The sequence below is a fragment of the Centruroides vittatus genome, unplaced genomic scaffold, assembly GCF_030686945.1.
Source record: "Centruroides vittatus isolate TY-2023 unplaced genomic scaffold, ASM3068694v2 contig_2190, whole genome shotgun sequence".
Classification (NCBI taxonomy): Eukaryota; Metazoa; Arthropoda; class Arachnida; order Scorpiones; family Buthidae; genus Centruroides; species Centruroides vittatus.
Window position 1 is genome coordinate 114093 of NW_027121367.1, and position 25523 is coordinate 139615.

Here is a 25523-nt window from a genome sequence, read left to right on the forward strand (position 1 = left end):
CAGTTTAGGATGACAGATAAGGAGTTTAACTAAAATTCTGCCACTTCAAATTGTCTAGAGACGTACAACACTTTCTATTGCAATTTTTTGAAATAAATTTATAAATATTGTCGAATATTAGGCATGGGAAAGTCGCCATCGAGTTCTTTAGTCCAGGGATTATCAGTCGAGGATAATTAGGAAAACTCGAATTGATAAGCGAGTTTGAAACAGAAAATGGATTCATGTGATGAGTAACAGAAATCCTACAATCTTGGGAAGGTTCTCTCTTCTTAATGATTATATTGATGATGATGCTGACGAGATAGCCGTATGGCCGAAGAGATTAAGGTGTCAGCCTACCGCTGTGGGAATCCAAGAAAAAATCAAAGACGATATGCTTGCCGCCATTGCAGACTTGGAAACAATGGGTATGATTAAAATAGGTATGATATTTCTTGCTCTTTCCACCGGCTTAAAGAGCAAGAAATAATATTAATAATAATAAACTTGAAAACTCGAAGAAAATTAGACGTAAAAAGTTGCTCAGAACCAGTGTTGCGGAGTATGAGTCGGTAAAATTCATCTCACTGCGACGACTCCGACCTTGAATTTTACTATCAGTAAAATGTGAAGTATGAAAAATACTTTTTAATTAGTATTAGACAATCTAAAGAAATCTCTTAGAAAACGGACACTTTGATAAATTTTGATATCGAAAAGATATTCACAGCAAAATTTTATGCGTGTCTTTTACGGCGTTTCAGAAAATAGCTTTTAGTAGTAGCGTGACAGCTAATAACGAACGCGCCCATAGTCTGCAGCTTCTATCATTAAAGCTGGCAACAGTTCAAAAGTTGTGTATATGACGTCATTAAAATAATCGGAAACCACACGCTTTATAATTAAGCGATATAGTTTTTATCTTATTTCATTTTATGAATATAGAAAAATTAAAAAAATGTAATCGTTTTATAGATTGATAAAAATAGTTGACAATTATCTTGTAGTGCACGTGATTGCATGATGGAGTAGATTGGTTGATAAGAGGATTTAGGTTCTTATGATTTATAATGCCACCTTCTCAGGTAAAACGATGTTAAGAGTAATACGAAATACAAAAGACATTCGTTGTAAACCTTATGAAATTTTTGTATAAACAGGTATTAGAATTGAAAGAGAAAGGAAATGAGAGTTTGAAAAAAGGCAATTATGCCGAAGCCATGATCCATTATACCCATGCGTTGAAATTAGATCCAAGTAATTATCAGCTTTATAGTAATCGATCTTTGGCCTTTCTTAAATTACAGCAGTATTATTATGCATTGGAAGACGCTAAACAAACTATAAGTTACAAACCAGATTGGGCAAAGGTTAGTGTATCACATTTTTAATAAAATGTTTATGCTCGATATACACGTGAACTTTGAATGAGGGATTGTCACCTCAGTAACAAGCAAAAAAGTCAATGGAACCGTACCCGTACGTGCCACCGTTTGTGAGATAAAGGTATATAGATGTATGTATACATCTATATGTATACAGATATATGTATACATCTATATAGGATGCTTTTTGTTTTTTCAAAGCAGATCGAAATACCAATCCGTCTCATTCTTTCGTTTGCATGATCTGGAATGTAGCCAGAAATTTAAGAGTGGGGATCACCCACGTGTCTGATGGCTTGTGTAGACTTAATAAAGGTAGGTAGGCTAGTGTAAAATCTTGGTATAGTCCGTGATCACTAGTGATATGTGGATTGCATTTCGTATGCGAGCCGCTGAAATGTGTGACAATGCTCAATAAAGAAAGACTAAATGAGAACAAGTATTAGATTTTATTTTTCTGTATCTTGTGGCTGTTTGGTGTTTGCATAATAAAGTTTACATCTCACTTTCTAGAGAAAATACCGGTACAAATAAGTGTGACTGGAGGGTTGAAGTCAGATTTCCTGTCAGAGGGCATTTGAGAGTTTGTACTAGAGTCTTTATTACTCATGAGTCTCGTTTTAAGAGATATAGCTGCTCCTCATATGGTTCGAAAGATATATCTGTGACAAGAATCCAATAGTTGGTTGTCATGAAAAAATTTTCTTTATGTACAAAAATAACTCCTTTATGTAGGTTATATGCTTCTTCCCTCAGTTCTATGGCAAGAATACAGACTACAGAGGTAATAAGGAGGAATGGGAGGAAGAATCTAGGAGGGAGCACTGGCATGGATGGGTTATTCACCTCTAAGCCTTTAGATTTCTGGTACGGTTCAAATATAATGGATGAATGAATGTTTTTGATTCTTCCTCCAGAATCTGCTTCGGATTTTGGAACGATTGTGAACCTGAAGCAGATTCTGGAGGAAGAATCGAAAACGTTAGTCTGATGCATCTGTTTTTCTGTTCTGTACAGTGATCGACTGCTTATGACATTTTTTTTTCGTATTGTTTACTTTTAAACTTGAGTGGGGTGGTGGTGGTTTCGGAGAAAGAGGGACGTAAATGTATTATTGTGGGAAATGCTACCCTGTTGGATACAACCTGATGATGACTGGCCTCATTATAGGATTTGATAACCACTTTTCTTTCAGATTATCAACTCGTCTTTTTCCTCCTACTTTTTTTATTTTTCAAATATTTGTCCTTCTGAAAAAGTATTAAGTCTTGGAAAGATATAATTAGTTTTTCGTGTTTCTCAAAACCTGATTATTACTGAGTATTTTATTTTGTATTATCTTGTACTAAGTGGTTATATTAATTTGTTAAATATTACTAACTTATTTTTAAATTATAGTTTAACCCCTTGTAACAAACTAAGGTTTATGCAATAAAGAATTATTATTATATTTTTTCCTTTCAATACTTTTCTTAATAGATTATTTTTCTTAAAGTATGCAAAAAAAAAAACTTTTTTTTTCAGTATATTCTAAAAGACCTCTTTATTTATTCTTAATATTTTTTCATTTGTAACTCTTTCAGTCCAGGTTATCATCTCCAGTTTTTCATAAACATTCTATCGTTTGTTCAGACTGATCATTTGCGTGGGAAGCATGGTTATGGTGGTTACATTTTTCTTGGTTTTCCTCTCACCTAGTCTTTTTCTATATAGGAAATATTTGTTTATCAATAATAAAATTTGAAAGAAAGTTTTATAGACTGTTTATGAGCTACATGTATAAATTAGGGATTAGGGGATTGGAATTGAACCTTTGCATATACACAATATAATTGCTTTGACACTGCATATGTAGTATATGCAAGTTAATTTAAAAAGTATATATATATATATATATATATATTATATATATGTTATAAAAATTATTACATTATAAAAAAAATATATTTTATAAAAATATATACAGTAAAAACTTCTCTAACTCAAACAACCTTAACTCGAATATTTCTTTAACTCGAAGAAAACGAACAACTTGGTAGTCTGAATGGAACAGCATAGGGATTTAACATCTCCAAGTTGTAGCGTTCCATGGTCCCCAACACTGTTTTATGTTACTTTCAACTTCCCCAAATTGAATTTTAATATTTATTCTATCCAAAATGATCCTAATTATCAGATTTTCATGAAATTTTCAGACAGTTAGTGGTGTATACTCTCCAACAACAATTTTCAGACAATGTTCCAGTCCAAAATGAGAGGTCCTATTGCTTTATCTCAACAAGATGTACAGTATGTGCAAAACTGTTTGATTCCATTAGTTACATTGAATGCTTTGCTGAAAGGCATTACATGGGCTCTTTAAAACAAAAAAATACTATCAACGATTCTTTATAAAATGCAAATCTATTCAGAGTCAGCATTTTTTACTGTATTATTCTTTAACTTGAATCATCAGTAACTCAAAGTTTTTTCCTGCTCCTTGGAGCTTTGTATATATTTTTTGAAGGCTGTGGTCATGTACATAATTAGTATAAAAACATAAGCTTGCTTTACTATTTCAGATAGAATAAAAAAGAAATACTTTGACTGTTTAAAATTATAGATGCATCATTTTTTTTATTTAGAATAATTGTGAAAATACGTACATAACTTATTCAATTATTTAACAGAATTTAAATTGAAAAGACCAAAACAAATTTGTTATATTTTTCGTAAGTGCTATTTATATCACTATGTTTACAAATTGTTGAAATGATAAACATCTATTATCAACTGTTAGTCTTTTCAAAATAGATTTATTTAGTTGAATGTTAAAAGAAAAAAAAATATATACAATATAAACAAATAAAGCCAAATTAATAAGTGTTGCAACTTCATTCTGTAAACAATGTAAACTTATAAATTGGACAGAAACTTTTTTATTGTACAACATAAATGTTAATATAAAAGCCAATATAATTTACTATTGATACTATTTTCTAAAGTTAAAAGATTAAATGACATTCATTTATTCAAACATAAGCTGTTAAGCTGATAGAATTGTGCATAATTGATTTGTGGAAAAGATGTAGTGTAATTTTATATTAAGTTTTACCATTTACTTTATAAAATAATAAACTTGTTTTCAGACTACAAATATTTTTAACATGTTTTGCATTCAATAAATTTTTTTTAAAGCATTTTGTTATATATGTAAGAAAGCAATAAAAATTAAAAAAATTGTAAACATACATCAAATGAAACCCGATATCATAAGCAAATATGCCAACAACTGCTGTAAATGATCGGGCTAAATTTATAATTTATTCTAGTGCCAAATTTATTTCTAATCTATAATCATTTATCCAATATTTAGCCCTATCATTTACGGCAGTTGGTGTATTTGATTAAAAAATTGACTTAAATTAACAATTATTAAATATTGTATACATTTAATATGTACAAACTTATTATATATAATTCATTTTATAATTAGTTCTACAGGATTACTTCAAAAATTTTGTGATGATTTGTTTCTGCAGCAGTTTTGCATATAATTTCTTTAGTTGCACTGATTAATTGAATAATAATATTGCTGATGAAGAAATCTAACAATTTACTATGTATTTGGTTAATTTGCTCTTGGCATAACTCATTATAAATTATATATTATTTTGATGCACATTAGTTAGGCTGCAGTTTTCAAATTGTGGACCTATAGGTTTTCACTGTTGTTCATCTCTGTCCATCTGTTATTCATTAATCTTGAGACTGGTGTTAGATATTTGAAAATCAAGATCAAGTATGAAAAGCTAGGAGCTGGAGGCCACAATTAACTGTATAAGAACTTCCAGTCTGGACTGGAGTGTGATTTCAGTACAAAAGTTGGGGATACTATAGATTACTATCTATGGAATTTCGGGAGTTTGAGTATATATCTGAACTGAGGGGACCGAGACGAGTTCAACGATACCCTACTTTTGGACCAGAGACGAAAAATAAAAAAATTATCATACTTTTTTTGGCGATCGCGCGATGATAGGGAGTCGCGTCGCTCTCCGCTAAGTCGGCCCTGCTATCGCAATCGGGAGTCCCGTCACTTGCCGTTAAAATTGCCTTTAGTAGACGTTTTCCCCCTTTTTTTACTTTGTTCAAGAACTACCGTGAATCGATCACTAGTTTAGCACATGGCGGCGTGTGGTGGCGCCCATACGAGAGGTCAGTCGGGTCGCCATGTTCGCTGCCATAAGTAACATTAACCGAAATGGCAATCGCGCGATGATCGGAAGTCGTGTCGCTCTCTCCGCTCTCGTATCGCGTGTTTAACCCTACTGGAGATGACCGTAGTCCAACGTCATGGTTTGCAGACTTTACCGCAAGATGGCAGTACTAGCAACTATGGTGCCGTCTGCATGAGAGCATTAAAAAAGTATGGTAAGTGAAAAAGTATGATAACTTTTTTATTTTTCGTCTCCGGTCCAAAAATAGGGTACCGTTGAACTCATCTCAGTCCCGTCAGTTCAGATATATACTCAGTCCCGAAATTCCATAGATAATAATCTATAGTACACCCCAAAAGTTTTTCAAGAATGAAGTTAGATAGATGAAAATTGAGACCAGATACAGAGGGCTTATTTTTAAATTAAAATATGATTAAAATTGCAATGTGGCATTGTGACAATGACACAATGCCACATTGCAACAAGTAATTGTTCACACAAGTTAAACAAGTAAAACTTACTAATATTACATCAAATAACTAGCAGGTGTGTGGTGCAATCATACTGTTAATATATACATGATATAGTCAGTATTAAATTCTTTTTGTTTCAATGTGGATATATATTTGGTTTTGTTATAGTTAAATAATTATGAGGATCTTTAGGAATCTGTATATGGAATCATTCATAAATTATGTAATGCTATTTTTTATGCTTTTTAACTATCAACCCACCTCGCATAATACTCCAGAACACATTATACAGTGATACCTCAGTTTTTGTTGATAATCCATCTGAAAACAATCAGCAAAATTTGAAACTGACAGAAACCAAGGCAATTATTTCCATATGAATCAATATAAATCCAATTAATTCATTCTAGACACTAAAATACATACTAAAAACACATTTTATAGAAAATAAAATATAACGTTTAATACTAAAAACAAGAAATTAATATAAAATGAATATAAAAGACTAATGTAAAGAATAAATGAACATTTAACATGGCATTTGAAGGGCTACTAGCTCTGAAAACTTTCTTTGGTCCCATGATGGCAAGGCCGGATCATCACATAGACAAATGAGACAAATGTCTAGGGCCCGGTTTTTTGAAGGGCCTGTCAAACTGTCTATTTTGAAAAGATTTGTAAATAAGATAGTTTACTTTTCTGAATTTTTAGATAAAGTTTATTCATATTTATATACTTATTTTTTAAAACTATCTTGGCTTTTATTTAAATTATCTTTTTCATTATTCAATTTACCTTTCATGGGTAAAATATTATATTATTTAAATATTAATCAAAAAGGGTAAATTAAACAATTAATATTTTAAGGTAATATTGTTATTGTATAACAACTTTTGTTAGGCATTTAATAAAATAAATTTCAATTTTTTTAAATTTATAAACAAACTGTTCAAACTTTTCTAGAAAAACCAAAATTTATTGTATATTAAATATTTTTTATTAATAAAAATTTAAGATTTGTTTTAGTTTATCATATTATTTAGTTTTGTTATATTTATTGTTTTATATTTTTTGTGTGCTCTATTTCTTGTGGAGAGGGAGGGGGCCCAGTAAGAAGAAAATGTCTAGGGCCCCAAAGTTAATCCAGCCCTGCATGATGGAGCTAAAAGGAGAGGAAAGCAATGGAATTCGCTAGATGCATGGTGTAATGCTCACAATGAAAAACAATGCCACACTGAGCAGGAAAACACATGGGTTGCCCTTGTTTTCGCAAAATTAGCAGCAAGGTCATGGGCACACTGAAGAAAACCGAGACAAATTTTTCTCAGAAAAAATCAACTAAAACCAAGACCGACAATAACTGAAAGTCAACGAAAACTGAGATATTACTGTACATACATACGCCAATTTTACATAATGCATATCTTTAGTCAACTCTCTTAGTTTTGATAAACAGCATGGAGTACTGAATCTTATTATACTGTTTCATTAATTATGTACAAAGCTTTGAAGTAAACAGTATGATTTCTTATACAAATCTTTGGAAACAAAAATGAATCATTCTGTTATTCAAGTGTTAAGATCTTAGAATTATAACATTTTTGTAAACACTCTCATCCTCTGTAATACATTGTAATGATTATCTACGTACTCACTTGTATCTGCACTATGTAATTTATGGAGTGTACCTACATTTATAAAACAAAGAATAATTAAAATAATCACATTGATTGGCTATGTGGGAGATGGATATCTAGGAAAAAATTAAAAAATATTGAAAGGTAGAATAGACCACACTGTAATGAGACTATGTGCTGACATCACTATCATTAAAAACAGTAATCATTTTCATCTCAAGCAGAACAGTAAGTAATAAGTATATAACTGCTATCAAAATATATGCAGATAATGATAAACTTTTAAATCAAAATGTATTCTAAGTACTTGAAATTGTTGATTAAATCTTCAAAGTGAAAGAGAAATAAATAATGGCGGCCATTCCAGTTTTCTAGAGTGCTATGTTAGACTTGTTTGATTGGTAGAATATAGATCATGTTGTAGACGAAACTCTGTATGTAACATTTTTGATGCTTATTCTATATATATATATATATACAGTCAAACCTGTTTTTATGCGCTCTTTTTATGTCCGATTTTTTAATGCGAATTTTTAATTTGTGCGGTATAGTTGGCGACTAGTCTCGTGCGATTCGTCATGTCTTACGTTGACTTATTATAGCTAAATAAACTTATTATATCATAAATGCACTTATTATAGTAATATTATTGCACGAATATGCGAAAAATGAAATAATTTACTTTTTAAGTCAACAAAACACCACCTGGACAAAAATATGTAAAACAGACGATAGACCAGATGATGCAGTCAAGTGCTGACATCTGTTGTCAATAAATTCTGTTTCGTACGGTTTTGAGTTATTTTCTATGTGAGACTTTTTTTATGCGGTCCCTGTTGACCGCATAAAAAAAATATTTTTTAATTGTGTCGCGAAAACTATTATTTACAGCCATTCGTGAAGTTTCGTGAGATTTTTTTTAATGCGTTTTTTTTAATGCGGTCCCTATCCCCGCATAAAAACAGGTTTGACTGTATATATTGTATACATCAAAGATTTAAATCTTTGATTCTTAGAATTTTTCTTCAGAACACTGATTATTTTTATCAGTATGTGGTGAATAAATTGTAAATTTACAGCAATAGTAATGAATAGTTATTTGTTACAACTTATATATATATCTTATGATTATAATTAAAACTTTATTATATTTTATTTAAAATAAATTTGAGAATTAATGTCTTTAAAATTATCAAATATATCAATATTTATTAAAATTAAAATCAGCATCTGTAAACATTTTAAAGGGTTATTTTAGGAAAGGAGAAGTGGAATTCCAAACAGAACATTATTCTGATGCCATTGAATCATATAGGGTAAGTTCAATAATTGAATCTCTCTTAATAACAGTATAATTTAAATTTCCATATTATTTCAAAAAAAGTGTTTGTTTAATAGTAATTGATTATTCAACTGCTCATTTTAGTTTTGCATTTATTACTAATAATAATTATTTAATTTATTACTAATAAAAATTATTATTGTAAGTTCATTAATCATACAAAAGCACAAGACATGCCGTCCATACTTATATATAAAATAGTTAGAATCATTTATATACATTAATTTTTAATAAAATATAACATTTGGAAATGAAAAGAATATTCCTTTATTGGAATAATGCATGGCTGTTCTTAATATTTATTCTCCTTGGTTTTTAATAATAAATGAACATCTTATTTACCCAATATTCATCCTTATGAGGTTTAATCACCAAGAATTGTGGAAAATAATATGAAGTGAGCAAGATATTTATGTTGTTAAATTACTCAAAAGATAATTTCTGTTGTAGCAACATTTTTTGTATGATAGTTTTGAAAGATAGCATGATATAATCCATGCAAAATATTATACCTGGCATTGTCAACATGAAACTTATTGCATAATTTTAATTTATCTTCTCTCTAAAAATAGTTATTTAATTGAACATTATATTTTAATTGACAACTTCAACTCATAAAATGATCAAATTAATAAAATTTCATATGTTTGCAGAGAAGCAACAGTATATCATCTGTAGCAACATACTAAAAACTATTTATATTAAAGTAAAAATTCTGTTAAAAGGTTTGAAACTCTTGTTTAACATAACAGTTGTTTAAGTGTCCATTGTGCTCACTTTTTTCTTTGTCATTTACAGTGCAGTATTTCTTTTTAGTAATGATTTTTGAAGTTAAATATATCCTTGAAAAGTTTTTTTTTTTATTTACTCCATGTTTCTCTCATATTTATTTAAACTCTTGACTGACTTTAAGCTTCTAGAATGCATTTATATATATAATACAATAAACCTAAGTTCGATTTTATAGTCAAATATCTCTCTTAAAGTTGGATTTTTGAATCAAATTCAAAAACTGTTTCTGATTATTCACTCAAAAAGAAAAGAACTGCTTTCTTTGTTTGGGTAAATAAATTGATATCAGATATTTATAAAACTTAGTTTTGAAAACATAAGTTTTATAAAATAAGATATTCCTTGTATTTTATAGTATATTTATACAATTAATATGAGTTTTCATAACATTAAAATTATTAAAATTGAGTAATACTGTAATATTAAAAAAGTATATGTACATGTTGAAATAAGAATATTGCTTTTGGACTGCAGTTTTAAAATTGTAAACCTATAACTTTCAGCTGGCATTGTCTGTCTTTCTGTTCTTCCTTAATCACAAGAACAGAGTTAGATGACTGGCACGACTCTCTTGTTAACATGAAAAGTATGATGTACAGGGGCAAGACACTAGTAAAATCAAGAGAATTAAGCATTAAGATCTAAAAAATTACAGCCCTGCATTGTGATGATATCACAATAAATAATTGCTCATTTAAGAATATATTTTTTCATAAGACAAGCAAAATACATTTAAAATATGAAAATAACTACAATAGTTTATCTATAACTAGAGTTTTGTTTGAAGTAATTGTTTCAAAAAAAAATTATTTATTGTTATAAAGATTTCATACTTTAAATTGAGCCTGTGTTTTATGAAAAATTGATTTTATTCTTATATAGTTAGTATTTGGGCAAAATGTCTTACATGACGTACAATCAAGTTTTGATAGAGTACTCTTCTAAATAGTGCCATTCTTCTTATGATCGAATCTTCCTCAAAAGTATTAAATTGAAAACCTTTCAGTATTTGTTAATTACCAAATATATAATTTTGCATTGTAAACAACATTGTTATTCAAACTCAAATTTGTCTGTGGACTTTATTATTATACAGTCAAACCTCAGGTTTCAAATGCCTTGGTTTTCAAATAATTCAGTTTATGAATAAAAATGGCCATATTTGCTCTGGTTACCATATGATAACTTGGTTTCTGAACAAGCTACTTGGCAAAAGCTGGATACAGATTAGAGAGACTCAGATTGTCAATTCCATATACTTCCTGTGTTACAGAAAGTCGACGGCCCGATCAATCAATGACGGGACTACTGATTCAGAAGTCAGTGGCTCTGAGATTCGCCTCATATGAATCATCGATGATGTTGCTATTTAAATTAGCTTTCAATGTGCATGCGAGTAAGATATTACTACTGTTTTTTGTATGCATTGCAATTGAATTTTAATTAAAATAATTAATAAAAACTGCATTAATTGACATTTCCATAATATAAATGACATCACAAATCTGTGTTTAAAAGTGCTTAACTCAAATTAAATAACAAAAGCTTATCAATATTATAATATTATATATTATAATATTAGTATTTAATTTAATATTTATTAATACTAGGTTAATAATAGGCCAGTTAATTAAAACTAAAAATAATAAAACTTTTGATTTTACACCAAAACTGAAATTAAAATAAAATCAAAATTAATTAAAATTTAAATTTAAATCAAAGCAATTGAAACAATATTTTGGAAAGTGTGTATAAAGTAGTAGTTGTCTGTCTTGATTGATTTATATTTCATCCAAGCAGAGTCAAGTCTCTATTTATGGCAGTTTTCTGTAAAGTGATGGTTTCTGTTTTAGTTGACAGTGACGGAATGTTTTGCTTTTAATATGCAGTGGGTGATTGGTTAACGAACAATTCGGACAACAAACACTTTCGCAAAAGATTTTTATGTTCGGACAACAATCACCTTACAGAACAAACACAAGAAGAAGCGATGTTATGTTTATGATTTGTAAAACTGTACTTTACTGGCATCATGAATGATTTATGGAATGAGATAATATTATGGGGTCTATAAAGAGTGGAGTGTCAAGAACTGTGTTCATCACAGAAACTAAGCAAGAAATAATAGCCAAGTGGGCAGATGATGTCTGATGTTGCTAGGCAGTATGGCTTCAACAGGTATACAGTAGGCACAATCTTAGCTAAGAAAGATAAGACTCAAGCAGATAAAGGAGTAATGAAAATCACACCTGAGAAACAAAGATGTGCCGTCCATGAAAAAATGGAGAGATTGCTTTTAGTTTATTACATGTAAATAAACATAGTAAAAAATTACATAATTTTTTATTTATTTTTTGGGGTCTTCAAAATGAATTAATCAAATTCCCATAAAAATCTATGATAAATTGATAATTGGTTAACGAACAATTCGGGTGGCAAACATTGTCATTGAACAGATTGTATTCATTAACCGATCACCCACTGTATATATAAAATGGATATAGATATAGATGATATTATATTGCATTTGTGGGCATTTTTATGCATGAAATACAGCTAAAAAGATAAAAACAGGCTTTGTTTTAGGAGTCTGGAACAGATTAATCTATTCTATATTGTTTGTGTGAAAATTTGTTTCAGTTTGAGAACAAATCGATTTTAAAACAACTTTTAGGGATGAATTAAGTTTGAAAACCAAGGTTTAACTGTGTATTATTTTTATTATTTGAGATCTTTCAGTTTAACCTGCATACTTGATTTAGTACCAGTTTTAGAAGTGAACAAATGGTGGTACTGAATTTAAGTTTGACTGTAATGTATGCTTATTATGTAAAATCGTGCAGATTTATATTTCAGTGTGTGATGGACTTTTTTAAAATATCTTTCAAATGCATATTTATTACTGTATTTTACGGACTATAAGATGCACTTTTTTCTTCAAAAAATTGCCTCCAAAATTCAGGTGAATCTTATACTTGAAATTAATATAAAAATGTCCAGTGTTTGATTTAAAATTAAACAAGTGTGTCAGTGGATAAAACAGTTGTGGTCTAGAGTGAGAGAAGACATTATTGTTAAATCTTTCAAGAAGTGCAGCATAAGTAACGCTCTTGATGGCAGTGAAGACCATCCTATATATGAAGAGGACAACGATGATGACGAAGAGGAAGAAGAAGAAAGTTCAGATGACGATTTTCAGGGATTTTAAAAGTCAGTTCGGTTTTATAAACTGAGAATTTTTGTTTAGTCTGACTTTGCAATCTAATAATAAAAATGGTAAAAATGTTATTTTTTTAAAAAATTGCTTAAAAATTAGGGTGTGTCTTATAGTTCATAATATAAGGTAATAATCTAGGGAGAATGATCACCAGAAAATGATGGTGTTATCTACATTACTTCCTTATAATGCTATTAACTTTTTAAGTTAGTGCTATTTTGTAATTCTTCAAATAACTTAACATTATAAGAAAATACAAAATTGTTAAGAAGTTTTAGTTGTAAATATTCTGGATATTTAATAAATTGTTTAAACTTTTTTATATTTAACAGCTTATAAAATTTTTCCATGATTTATATTATTCTAGTAATAGAATTGAAAATTTCAATTTTTTATTCTTAATGTAATAATATTATTAAAAAAAGATGTTAATTATTGTTTACTTTTTATTCAATACATTTATTGAATGAAAAAATAAATAAATAATTAACATCTTTTTTATAGTATTATTACTTACATTAAGATACAGTAGAGCATCAATTATCCGACCCCCCCCGATCAATCGTCACATCAGTTAACCGACTGCGTTCTAGTCCACAAATTCAAATATCCGCTAGTGATGTGGCACTACAATATTTGGCTATATCTTGGCTACTTTAATATTATTTTTGTTAAATTTTTGCTTGTTTTAGCTGGCTCAACCATGAGAGGGAGGCCAGTATTTAAATGAGGTTTAATTTTATTTAACAACGCTATCTAATTGCTGTTTTTGAAACATGTGTGAGATTTGATAGCGAAAAAACAAGTGTCAGCTGTGAAGCAAAAGAAAATTTTGGACTTCTTTTTCTAATGTATAGGCCTACTTTATGTAAAATATGTAACCCGAATATATATTCTTTTGTTTTATATTTTTAATATACAGTACAGTACTGTATTTATTTTGTGCAAAATAAAGAAATAATTTTTAACGATACAATAGCAACGATTATTATTTTAAAAAAAATTTTGTTAGGCTTAACATCGATGAAAATTCAATGCAAGGTAGGTTAATAGCGATATACTAATATAGTAATTACATGGAATATACTAATATACTAACATACTATACTAATAATGTATTTTATCATACTTTTCGGTTATCCGTTTTTTCAGTTATCCGACCAACCCAGTCCCGAATTGAGTCGGATAATCGATGCTCTACTGTAATATAATGCATAAAATATATATAAAATTTCATATTTTTAATTAATTTAATGTATAGAAAGCACTACAGTTAGAAGACGATCCAAATTTAGTAGATGCTATAAGAAAAGCAAAACGTGAATTATATTTGTTAAGAAAAGGTAAATATGTTAAAAGTTGGTAAATATATGCCTTGATTTAATATTTCTCACAGATAAAGTGATAAAATTCAACTAAAATTTAACTTAAAATTTTAAAATTCATTCATTTCTACATTATCTTATATATAGATTATTTAACATAATTTTTAAAATAGCTGATGTTCAGTATCCATGGATTGGAGCAGGTGTTGGTTTTATATTAGGAGCATTGTTAGTGGCTGCAGATACTGTTATTAAAGAGGAATCATTTTTACAGGTATAATAAGAATATATTAAAATAATAATTAATGTAAATACTATAATATTTATTAGTATAATAATAAATATTTTGAAAGATAAATGACATAAGTTAAAAGTTAAAATGTTAAAATAAGTTAAAATGACATAAAAGTTTTAAGTTTTTAGATTTGGCATTTAGTTCAATATTTCATTTACCATAATTTCATGTGGATAGACCACAGGTTTTTTGGGTTTGAAAGTAGATATGACTGTGAATGTGGGTTGTCTGATGATGCAGGATATTTGCTGATTTTAACTCTTATTTACACTCGTCAAACAATTTTTCTTTGCCTAAAGTCTCCAAGAGCATTTTTAGAAAATATGGAAAAATCCTTTTTAAGTGTTGCAGACATCTATTAAAACTTCACTGACAGATGACAGTCATTTCTGTCATTTAGTTTTTCTTGAAACCACCAAATACACATATATACCTTGTCTTTAGTTCTCTTTTTTGCATCTGATGATGTTATATACTCTTACTTGAACATCTGTTTTAAAAGCTGATTAATTTCTAATAATTTACCTTCTCTATATAATAACTCTAGGAGAGAATTTAGAAATTTCAGTTTATAAGCTGAGCAATTAACTTTCGTATTAATGCCAACAGATTGACATTAAAATTTTTTCTGTTTAATTTTTTAATAAGTATATTTTAGCATATATAATAGAAATATTATTATTATTTGATAAGGAAAATAAAACAAAGTTTATGATAAAAAAAAAATTGTATCATTCAGTGGTCGCTTTAATTTCCTATGTAAAAAATTTTGTAGTATCTGTTTCATTATTCTGTATTTCTGATCTACTTATTTTAGAATTACAACTAAAAAGAACTGCTAACAAATAAAACATAAAGAAAAGTTTTAATGTTTGATAGTACTTCTAAACTGCAAACTGATAAAATTTATACTTTTATCTTTCATTATGGAGACGAAGGGTGGTGTGGATTATTCAAAGATTTTTTGAATAACCCACACCACTCTTTACCTCCATAATGTTATGTTAGAGTCACAAAAAGTCAGGAAAATATGAAATTTAGGGTTGGAAAGTCAGGGAAATGGAATATGAATTTAATTTGGGAACCATGAAATTGTATCATTTTTATTTAAAAACTAAAAATATCTGAATGATATGTTTTGATATATTTGGGTAATATTGTTAGTGACAAGATTTTTCTGAGCCCCTTGTCATTACTGACAATGTTGAATACAACAGTAAAATTTTACTTATCTTTTATGCACTTATCTTTCCAAATTTTGAGATTTTATACCCATGCAATGTCACTGGACACAACCTAAAGTACTTCAGAATGTATGAAGATGCTATAATTTCTTATCAAATAGTTTCAATAATTGGAACAACATAGGCCTATCTTGTCCTTGCAACCATAGAATTATTTTAGAGGAAGCAAGATTTGATTATAAAATTTAAAATCTTTTATAATATTTGGTTTCTGCATATATTCAAAGTAAAGTCACAGTTGAAAATATTGAAAATTTTGTTAATAATGATTTTATATATATATATATATATATATATAATAGAATCAAAAATATACTAATTATTTTATGATAAACTTGTAAATTTGTCTTCTTTTTATAATTTTCCTGTTTTAATTAATATTCACACACTTTATATATGTAATATGTTTCTGTTCACTGTATTTTTGACAAGTTTTTGAAAATTTATTAAGTCTAAGATGTACTTAAAATTTATGAAAAGATTTCTTTCTTAAACTTATGAAATTCAAATTTTTTAAGATAATTTTCATTTTTTAAGTAAAATATAAAATTTTTTTTATTATAAAAAATTTAATTGTAATTTAATATTTTTCTGTTTCTTTTTCAGCATCCATTCTTAAAAGTATTACTTATTGTTGTGACAGTTTGTATTTGTTATGCAGTAACAAAATGGCATAGGTATTACAAGTTTTAATAATTTTATATAAATTTTAAGTTTTTATATGCAAATTTTTCTGTGAATTAGTTGTTAATTATAATTTAATGAATACATACTAAATTATTGGTTTTAGATAAAGTTAATAAAAATAAAATAGTCTTTTTTTTTAAATTTAAAGATTCATATTTCGATTTTTTACTTAAGAATTTAATATCCAAACGAACGTCCAATCAAACACTGGAGGAACATACAATTCATCCAACAAAACCTTAAATACTCCAGTTAACTATGTTTATAGATCATCAAACGTTTTTGACCCAAATCTGGGTCTTCCTCAGGCTATTGTTGTAAGAAATACACCAACGTGTGAAATGGAACATGCAAATCGAAGGTAATTTGAATCGCATTGGATTCGATTTGCATGTTCCATTTCACACGTTGGTGTATTTCTTACAACGATAGCCTGAGGAGGACCCAGATTGGGTTGAAAATGTTTGATGATCTATAAACATAGTTAACTGGAGTATTTAAGGTTTTGTTGGATGAATTATAAGAATTTAAGTTAATATTGTAATTCATAGATTGTTACTATAAAATAAAATAAAACTGACTACTCTGTGTAGAATTTCCATATGTGAAGAGATACATGGTAAACATCTAAAAAACATTAATAAGTACTATTCCTCTGAAAAAGTTGGATTATGAAAACATTTTATTACATAGGAGTAACTAAAGGAAAGGATTGTTGAATAAAAGAATGGTAAAGCATAAGAGTTATTGGCAACAATAATTATATGTTAGAGAAGTTAACATTAAATGAAAATGTGAGCTGGAATAGTGTGAAAGCAAAGTTTTATTTTTTCAAAAGATAATAAAATCTTATTTCTAGCTGAAGTCATTTTAATTAAACTAAGAAAATCATTTAAAATACAGGGCTATTCATACGTCTTTGATACATTTTAAAAATTTATTATTTATAAATTACACAACAGATACTATATTTTTTAACATTGAAACAAAGGTAAACTCTCAAAGTTTTTTCAGGAACAGTATGCACTTGTAGTTCCTGTGACTTGTTGCCAGGAGGCAATAGTAGTAAATGTGGTGTTAAGCAAATGTGAAAAGCCATTTTTTGTGTTGGAATATGCAAGAATCTTCTCTGTTGTGACTGTACAGCAAAGGTTTTGAGCGTAAATCAGTAAGGAGCCACCTGTGTACAACACTATCCTGAAATGGTATACGAAATTCCAGAATGAAGGCTGTCTGTGCACTGCTCATCTTTCTGGATGTCTAGAGCCAAGTGAACAATTTGTGGATCATGTTTAACAAATTATGAGCATAGCTGCCACAAGTCCACTAAACATGCAAGTTTAGAAGTTACCATTTGACAATCAACATTGTGATAAATTCTCTGAAAGAGATTGAAGTGCTGACATGCTTATGTGATTATTGGCTAGATGTCTTCTGCATCAGCAAAGGTGGACACGTTGAACATATATGACTCAAGTAAAAGATCTTGGAGAGTTTATCTTTATTTCAGTTTTAAAAAGTATAGTATGTGTTGTGTAGTTCATGAATAATAAATTTTTAAAATTTCTCACTGGCTTATAAATAACCCTGTATAGTGTATTAAAATACTTGACAGGTTTTCTATTGTCTACAATTAAAAAGAAAGAATACTTCATGTTTAATTTATTTTTTAAAGAAGCTTTGTCTTGATATTATAATTGTCTTATAACACTTGAAACAAGTTTTAAAAAATTTCTTTATCATAAATTAATAACAAAATACATTTATGTATTAAGGATGTTTTGTAAAAAAGATACCATAGGACTGGACCAAGGTACCTGATAAACTAAGAATGCCACCTAGCATAGCACAAAGTATAGGATTTTCTGTTTTTTTTTTTCTTTAATACTATGTGGAAAAGTTTTTGACAGTTGAGCATTAATGCTTAAGGGATTTTTTACTATTAGGAATTGTTTCTCTTGTCAATACTATGGCAAATGTATCTGAGGTATGTTGCACTAGCCATTGGAAAACAGGCTTATGAAAAAATTAATTACATTTTCATGCTGCTTGTTAAGCAGCATGAAAGGAAAGTTAATATAAATGTAGGAACAGTAACCAGTCTACCAAAAAATAGTGATTGAGCAATACTTTCCAGGTTTCTTGAAAGAAAATATTTTATTAATTCAAAACTACTTCACTGAAGTGTGGTGATAGCCCCTTCCCATGATCATGATTATTGTTAAAATATTTTGATTATGTTTGTTTTGTTGAAATGAAGGAAAAAGAAACACTTCAAAAATCCAATAAAAAGGAAGTTATTTACAAGGATATTTTATTTTACTGTGTTTGAAATTGGCACTCTGGAACACTTGGCAATGTGCAAAGCTAGCTATAAATTCTTTCTCAACTCCCACAAGCTGCTCTGCTTTATCTGTATGAAAGCATCAATTATGTGTAATTGTAATTCTGTGGCATTTGCAACTGCTGTTTGGAAAATGCTTTCTTTTATGTAGTCCCAATAAAAGAAATCTAATGGTATCAAAATAGGAAAATGGGGAAGTCAAGGATATGGATCCCCTGGCCAATACACATGGCTGGAAATATGGTATTCAACTATTCTCTAACTTGAATATGTCAATGGATGGGTGCTCCATCCAGCCCGTGTTTTTCCATAATTACTGTAATATTAAAGATATCTGCTGTATTGTTGACAAGAGAAACAGTTCTTAATAGAAAAAGATCCATAAGGCATTAATGCTCAACAGTCAAACATTTTTCATGTAATAATGAAAGTAGACAAAATTCCGTACTTCATACTCTGCTGGGTAGCATTCTTGCCCCATCAGGTGCTCCTATGATGCATTATTACTCAATCTAGTATAATTAAGAAATATTGAAGTAAAAATTTCCATATAAAAAAGTTATTTATTTATATTTATTACATTATATAAATATTTTATTACATTATGTTAATTAAATTCTGTGAATTTAATTTTTTCAGGCATTATTTAAGTCAATATAGAAAGAGTTTGCTAGAACTTCCTTTTGATTTATTTGGAAGTAAGTAGATTTTCTAATATTTCATTTTATCCCAAAATGGATTAATTAAAAAAGTAAATTAATGAAATAATAAATTTATTAATAGTTATAATAAAATGAAAAGACAAAAATAAAAAAGGCACTGTAATTTTAATTCAAACTAATATTATTGATTTAATAAAGTTAACAATACTAACAATACTATGGAATCATATATAGGTCGACAATCTCTTATCCAAAATTCCAAAAACTGAAAAACTCCAAAACCCAAAGATTTTTCATGGAGCATGAAGCTGTCTGCAAAATAATGGTCATTTTCAAGTCAGACATGTCTTTGTTGCTCATGGATATTTTGTTTATTTTTTAGGTGATTTTTTTTGAAGTACACAAAGAGTGTTATTTTTTGTAAGAAATGAAGATATTTTGTAAGAAACAAAATATGTAAAAAAATGATTTGTTATCAAAAGACAAAGGTTTAAATATCCCATGTCAGTAATTAGTGGAACCCCTAGTACACAAGTACACAAAGACACAAAGTGTGAAGTACACAAAGAGTGTTATTTTTTGTAAGAAATGAAGATTTTGTAAGAAACAAAATATGTAAAAAAATGATTTGTTATCAAAAGACAAAGGTTTAAATATCCCATGTCAGTAATTAGTGGAACCCCTAGGGAATCCTTACTTTTATAGATGCCAGTATATGATATGTAAATATAGTACTACCATTCCAAAATCCAAAAACTTTCAAATTCTAAAAAGTGTCTGGTTCTAAGGATTTCAGATAGGAAATTGTCAATCTGTTCATAAAAATGGATATATAATAAAAGAAATGCAATAGCTTATTCTAATTGGCAAAAATACAGATTGAAATGTACACATATAAGATTCAATCAAGAATTGTTTCTATTCTAGCATGTCGCAGATTTTTATAATTGTCTTGTACAATTGATTGATGGTTAATATTTTTATTTACTTACAAATAACTGATAAATATTTATAAATTTCCAATGACTAATATGATTTTATTACATAAAATTCATATTATTTGAAAGAAACTTTTTTGTGATTTTTCTCTCCAATATATTTAAAGGCTTTTTCCGAATGAAAGATATTCATTTGTGATCAAACTCAATTTACGTTTATGTATTGCATAGCTCTATGAGGTAGGCAGTTAGCACAAAGTTATCTCCTATTTCACCAGCATCAATGGAATAAGGATGTTTCTTATTGGTTATCATTGACTTTTTACCCAGTTTCGTAAATTATAAAATTACCAAAATGTCAACTAATTTTAAAAATTTAAATAAACATACAACAAATTTGGAGAAAATTCTGGAAGAAAATATTCACCTGGACTAGGATATAAACTTTCTTGATAGTCTGGATACTTAGCCAGAAAAATACTGTAATCTGGCATTTAGGCTAAAAGTTTTGGTTTTGGTTATATACATATTCTTGAAACTTCTAGCATGCAAGATTTCCTGTATTATTTATCACTGGATGTATTTATATTCATTGTATGTTACATACCATCATCCAGTCACAACGAAATTTATCCAATTACATAATCTTCATTATAGTTTTCAGGTAATGTCAAATGTTTGGGCTAGTTTTAAATAAAATTTACTCCAATATTTATCTATTTATACAAAATGCTGAAACCATTATTGTAAATTAGAGAATAGACTCATAAATGTTTCTAGTCTACAATGTTTAAATCTTATTAATAGTTAATAATTTTATGTAGTATGTAGTTTAATAGTGAATACTCTATATAATATTTTTACACTTAATTGCTGCTAATTGAAAAGACTGTTTTCATAGCAGATTTTTCAAACTAATGTTGCTGTATGTAAATAATCGTACAATATTTTAAAATCTTTTTCCTATTAGCTTAAAATTTATTAATCTAATTATAAGTTCTGAGAATATACAGAATTATAAAATAATAATAATATTGGTTAATGTTACCTTAGGTCACAAAATGGCGGCAGTGGGATTTTTTCCCTACGTTGGAGACCGCTGCGGGGAAAAAAGCTTTCCCTCGATTCAAGATGGCCGCGATTCCGGCCGCCATCTTGATTTTCTCTGCAGACTCCGCGAATGTTAACCGAAATAAAAAATAAAAAAAAGGATTTTTTTACTCACGTTTCGATGGTGGTTGCCTGCTTTTTCCTATCTTTTTTTCCTTTCCGAACGTACTTTTTAATATACGCCCTTTCTCGTACTTTCTTTTACATAATACAGTCTCGTCGATTTCCACCGTTTTATTCGGCCATCCTATTTTAAACGATGTCAAATTACTCACAGCTATAAGCATTACAAACCGTATGAGATTTAACCAATCGACTCCCGTTTTTCTTAATATGCCCGCCGCAATCGCCGAGGTCCTCGCCGTATATTCCAGACACAGATAGTGCCATATAAACGTCAGAATGCAACCCCAGCAAATGTGGCCAAATTTACTTTTAATTGTTCCTTCGAAGGCAGTAGTCTTCGTTCCGCACTTACTACGTCGCAATAAACAGCTTTCTCTACTACTCCGATAGTATAATTTGCATATAAAAAGGCAATGAATGCAAATGGACTCGGTCGGCTGTAAACTTAATTTTACAGCAAATTTCAATGCGTTATCGATATGGGGAGGCAAACCTACCTCCAAAAAGTCGTCTTCCATTAACTTGTAGAAATCACGGGTGGTGCATCTCGACCAAAATTCGGCGTTGCAACTCAAATCGGCAATACTACTCGTTATCGAACAATTGGCAATAAACTAAACACGGGGAGGTGGGGAGGAATAAAAATGAAATATCGTAACCAGAAAAAAAAAACACAGCAATTATTCCAATACGCAATTCGTCGCAACACTGCGGTAAACGATTCCGACTGAAAACTAGTCGATTTGCATAAAATTGCATTGAAATTAACGGAAATCACGTCACAGATCGAGCATTTGCATATTCGTTCGTAACACCACTACGAATTCCCCGCCGATATTACTCTCGCACGACGTCACGAAAAAGCTCCCTCTACCGTCGCAAATTTACACACATGACGGTCGCTGTTTCAAGGTTACAGGATAGTCGGCAGCGTCGAACTCAGGGTTGTAACCGAACGGGGAAAAATTCTCAACGGCGTCGACGTCACAACTCTAGGGAAAAAATTTTTCCCCGCAGCGGTCTCCAACGTAGGGAAAAAATCCCACCGCCGCCATTTTGTGACCTAAGGTAACATTAACCATAATATTTATTGGATTGCAATTTGAAAAATTGTAGACCTAAAAATTTCCACTGTTAGATATCACTATGATAATTTTCACGCCAAATACTGTATAATTGATACGAAGAATACACTGAGTTCAGCATTAAATGCACACTTGCTTGTCGCAAGTACTTTCGACGAACCTTATTGTCGTTGTCGTCAGGCGAGTACATAAATTTGCTGAAAAAACTTTAAATAGAACTAATCTGATATAGAATAGAACGCATAAAGTTTTGCCAAAGCCGTTAAGGACACAAAACAAAAGTTCAAAAACATTTGAAAACCAATCGAGCATCTGGCTCCGTGACTAGCGAAGTTGCGCATGCGCAGACTCAAGCTCACGCTGCATGTGTATTAGACAATGCTAACACATGCTCAAATGCTTGTACAGCGCGACCCATACATTGGGCAGATCGAGAGTAGGAGTGTTGCATGTGTCCAAAGTGGTGGTAAGGAGAGATTTCCAGATGAAAACAATCTTTCTATCTTTACAGCTCTTGAGCATAAGTGCTTGCGACCATAGAGGGTTGTAACCTTGCTCGAGTACCTTTCTTGTGAGCTCTGTGGTGTGCCTACCCCTCACCACATCCTCTTGGTGCTCCGCAAGGTGGCTGGCAAGCATTCTGGTGGTGGCCCTGATATATCTTGTGTTTACTCCCGTTGCGAGATTTTCCAGTGGAACGGCATAGACCCCCCGACTTCTCAAGCATGGAGAACTTGTCTCTATCGTTGCAAAGGCGTTTGCATAAACTTGGAAGTGGGGCTAGTGGTAGTACAAAGTTGCGCTTCTTAAATATTCTGCAGATGCATATTGAAAGGGGTGTAAAGGGGTGACAAGCAAATGTGTATTTAACGCTGAACTCAGTGTATTCTTCGTATCAATTTCCACTGTTGTTTGTCTGTTGTCTGTCTTTCCTTAATCTCAAGAACAGAGTTAAATAGATGAAATCTAAGGAAAACCTTAGGGGCAGAAGGTCCCGATTAACTATATATGGATTTCTGATGCAAACTGGAAGTCACATTATTTCAATTCAAAACTTCCCCCAAAAGCAGTTAGTAGATGATCGGCACAACTCTATTTCTAAAGGAAAAGTATGATGTACAGGGACAAGCCACTACTAATTTGAGGTGGAGAGCACATATTTTAAATTAAATACATTAATTTAAAATTGGGACAATGTCACAATAAATTGCTCATTCTAATTAATTTTAATTCCTTTTCAGAATGTAAATTTCTGATTTATTATTGTTTATATCAAATGATCTAATATTTTTGCATTTCAAAGTAAGAAATTGTTTAAATATTAAATGACTGATACAAAGTATAATTTTGATTCATTAAAAGTAATGATTGAATTATATTTTTATTTAGAAGTCTTACGGTTAAAAACTTTGTGTGTTTTAACTAATTTAATTTTTATTAAATGTTACAATTACTAGAAACGATAAAAAAAATTTTTTTAAATGTAATTACTAGTTAAGGATTAAATAATAGCAACTAATGAAGAATTATGTATGTGTAGTTGTTGTTAACATAATATAGATAGATATTTGGGGAACCAGGATGACTTTGATATATTACAAAAGTTAAGTTTATTTGATTTTGTTGGCTTTTTATTTGATTGCTCTTCCTTTAATTCTAAAGTCCACTTTTTTTTTCTTTTTTGATATGTGATGAGGTTGATCCAAGAGTTAAGATGGGTAGAATGCCATACTGTAATCTATCAATATATACAATATACAATCTCTTGTGCAATGGATGAAATTCAACAGATATTCATTACACAAATATTCTTAAAATATATTTATGAACACTTTCAAATAGATTTTTATAAAAATTATTTGAAATTCTTAAATGAAATGCAATATTTCATAATGAATAAAAATAATTTTTTTATTTTACAAGATATAATTTATAATTATTTATCATTTTAATAATTTTATCATTATTTTTGTAATTCTGATAATATATAAAAGTCTGTTTTCCATTCAATTATTTGTTGATTTTATTTGTTGTTTTATAATTGCATTCAAAATAATATATTTAAGTAAATAATTATTTATATTTGAAAGTATTGAAATTTTAGAACAATTTTAATTACATTAAACATTAATTATCATTCATGTTCATAATTTTTGATCAAGGAAACCAATGACAAATATGAGAAACTAAGAGAAAAATAAAGAAAATTTAATATCAAGGAACTAAGAGAGACAAAAAAAAAAAAAAAATAAGAATTTTGTAGGATGAATGTATTTTTCTTAATCACCAGAAAACAGTTAAATGTATATCCAAGAAGTATATTTTTAAATGTATGTAAAGAAATTGTATTAAAATTATTTTTAATATTGTATTTTTAAGTATGAAATTGTTGAATAAATTTGGTTTTTTTATTTTTGTTTGTTTATTTCAATTTATAAATAATTAGTACATATTTTGTTACATATAATTTTACAGAATATTTTCTTATAGTTTTTTTTTAATTATTTATTTAAGTTTTTATTTTTATTTAGGTGTAGAGGAATGGAAATGAAAGAAAAATACATTCATGATAAATTAAAATTTTTTTACATTTGATAATAGCAAGAATAAAGCATAATTTGTAATTTATTTTTAAAATGTTTTATATGGTGCAGTTTATTGCAAGTATGGTACAGTATAA

General features: G+C 29.1%; 2 protein-coding genes across 2 annotated transcripts in view; one reads left to right on the forward strand and one right to left on the reverse strand.

The window, feature by feature from the left end:
• Positions 1 to 25523, reverse strand: part of LOC136970811 (uncharacterized) — a 424253-nt gene that overhangs the window by 68232 nt on the left and 330498 nt on the right. The window lies entirely within an intron of this gene.
• LOC136970813 (stress-induced-phosphoprotein 1-like) lies at positions 932 to 25254 on the forward strand. Its single transcript, XM_067265281.1, has 8 exons — positions 932 to 1067; positions 1143 to 1352; positions 8924 to 8992; positions 14289 to 14370; positions 14526 to 14626; positions 16498 to 16568; positions 19562 to 19620; positions 25000 to 25254. The coding sequence occupies exons 1-8, from the start codon at positions 1053 to 1055 to the stop codon at positions 25014 to 25016; spliced, it is 624 nt and encodes a 207-aa protein (XP_067121382.1). The 5' UTR covers positions 932 to 1052; the 3' UTR covers positions 25017 to 25254.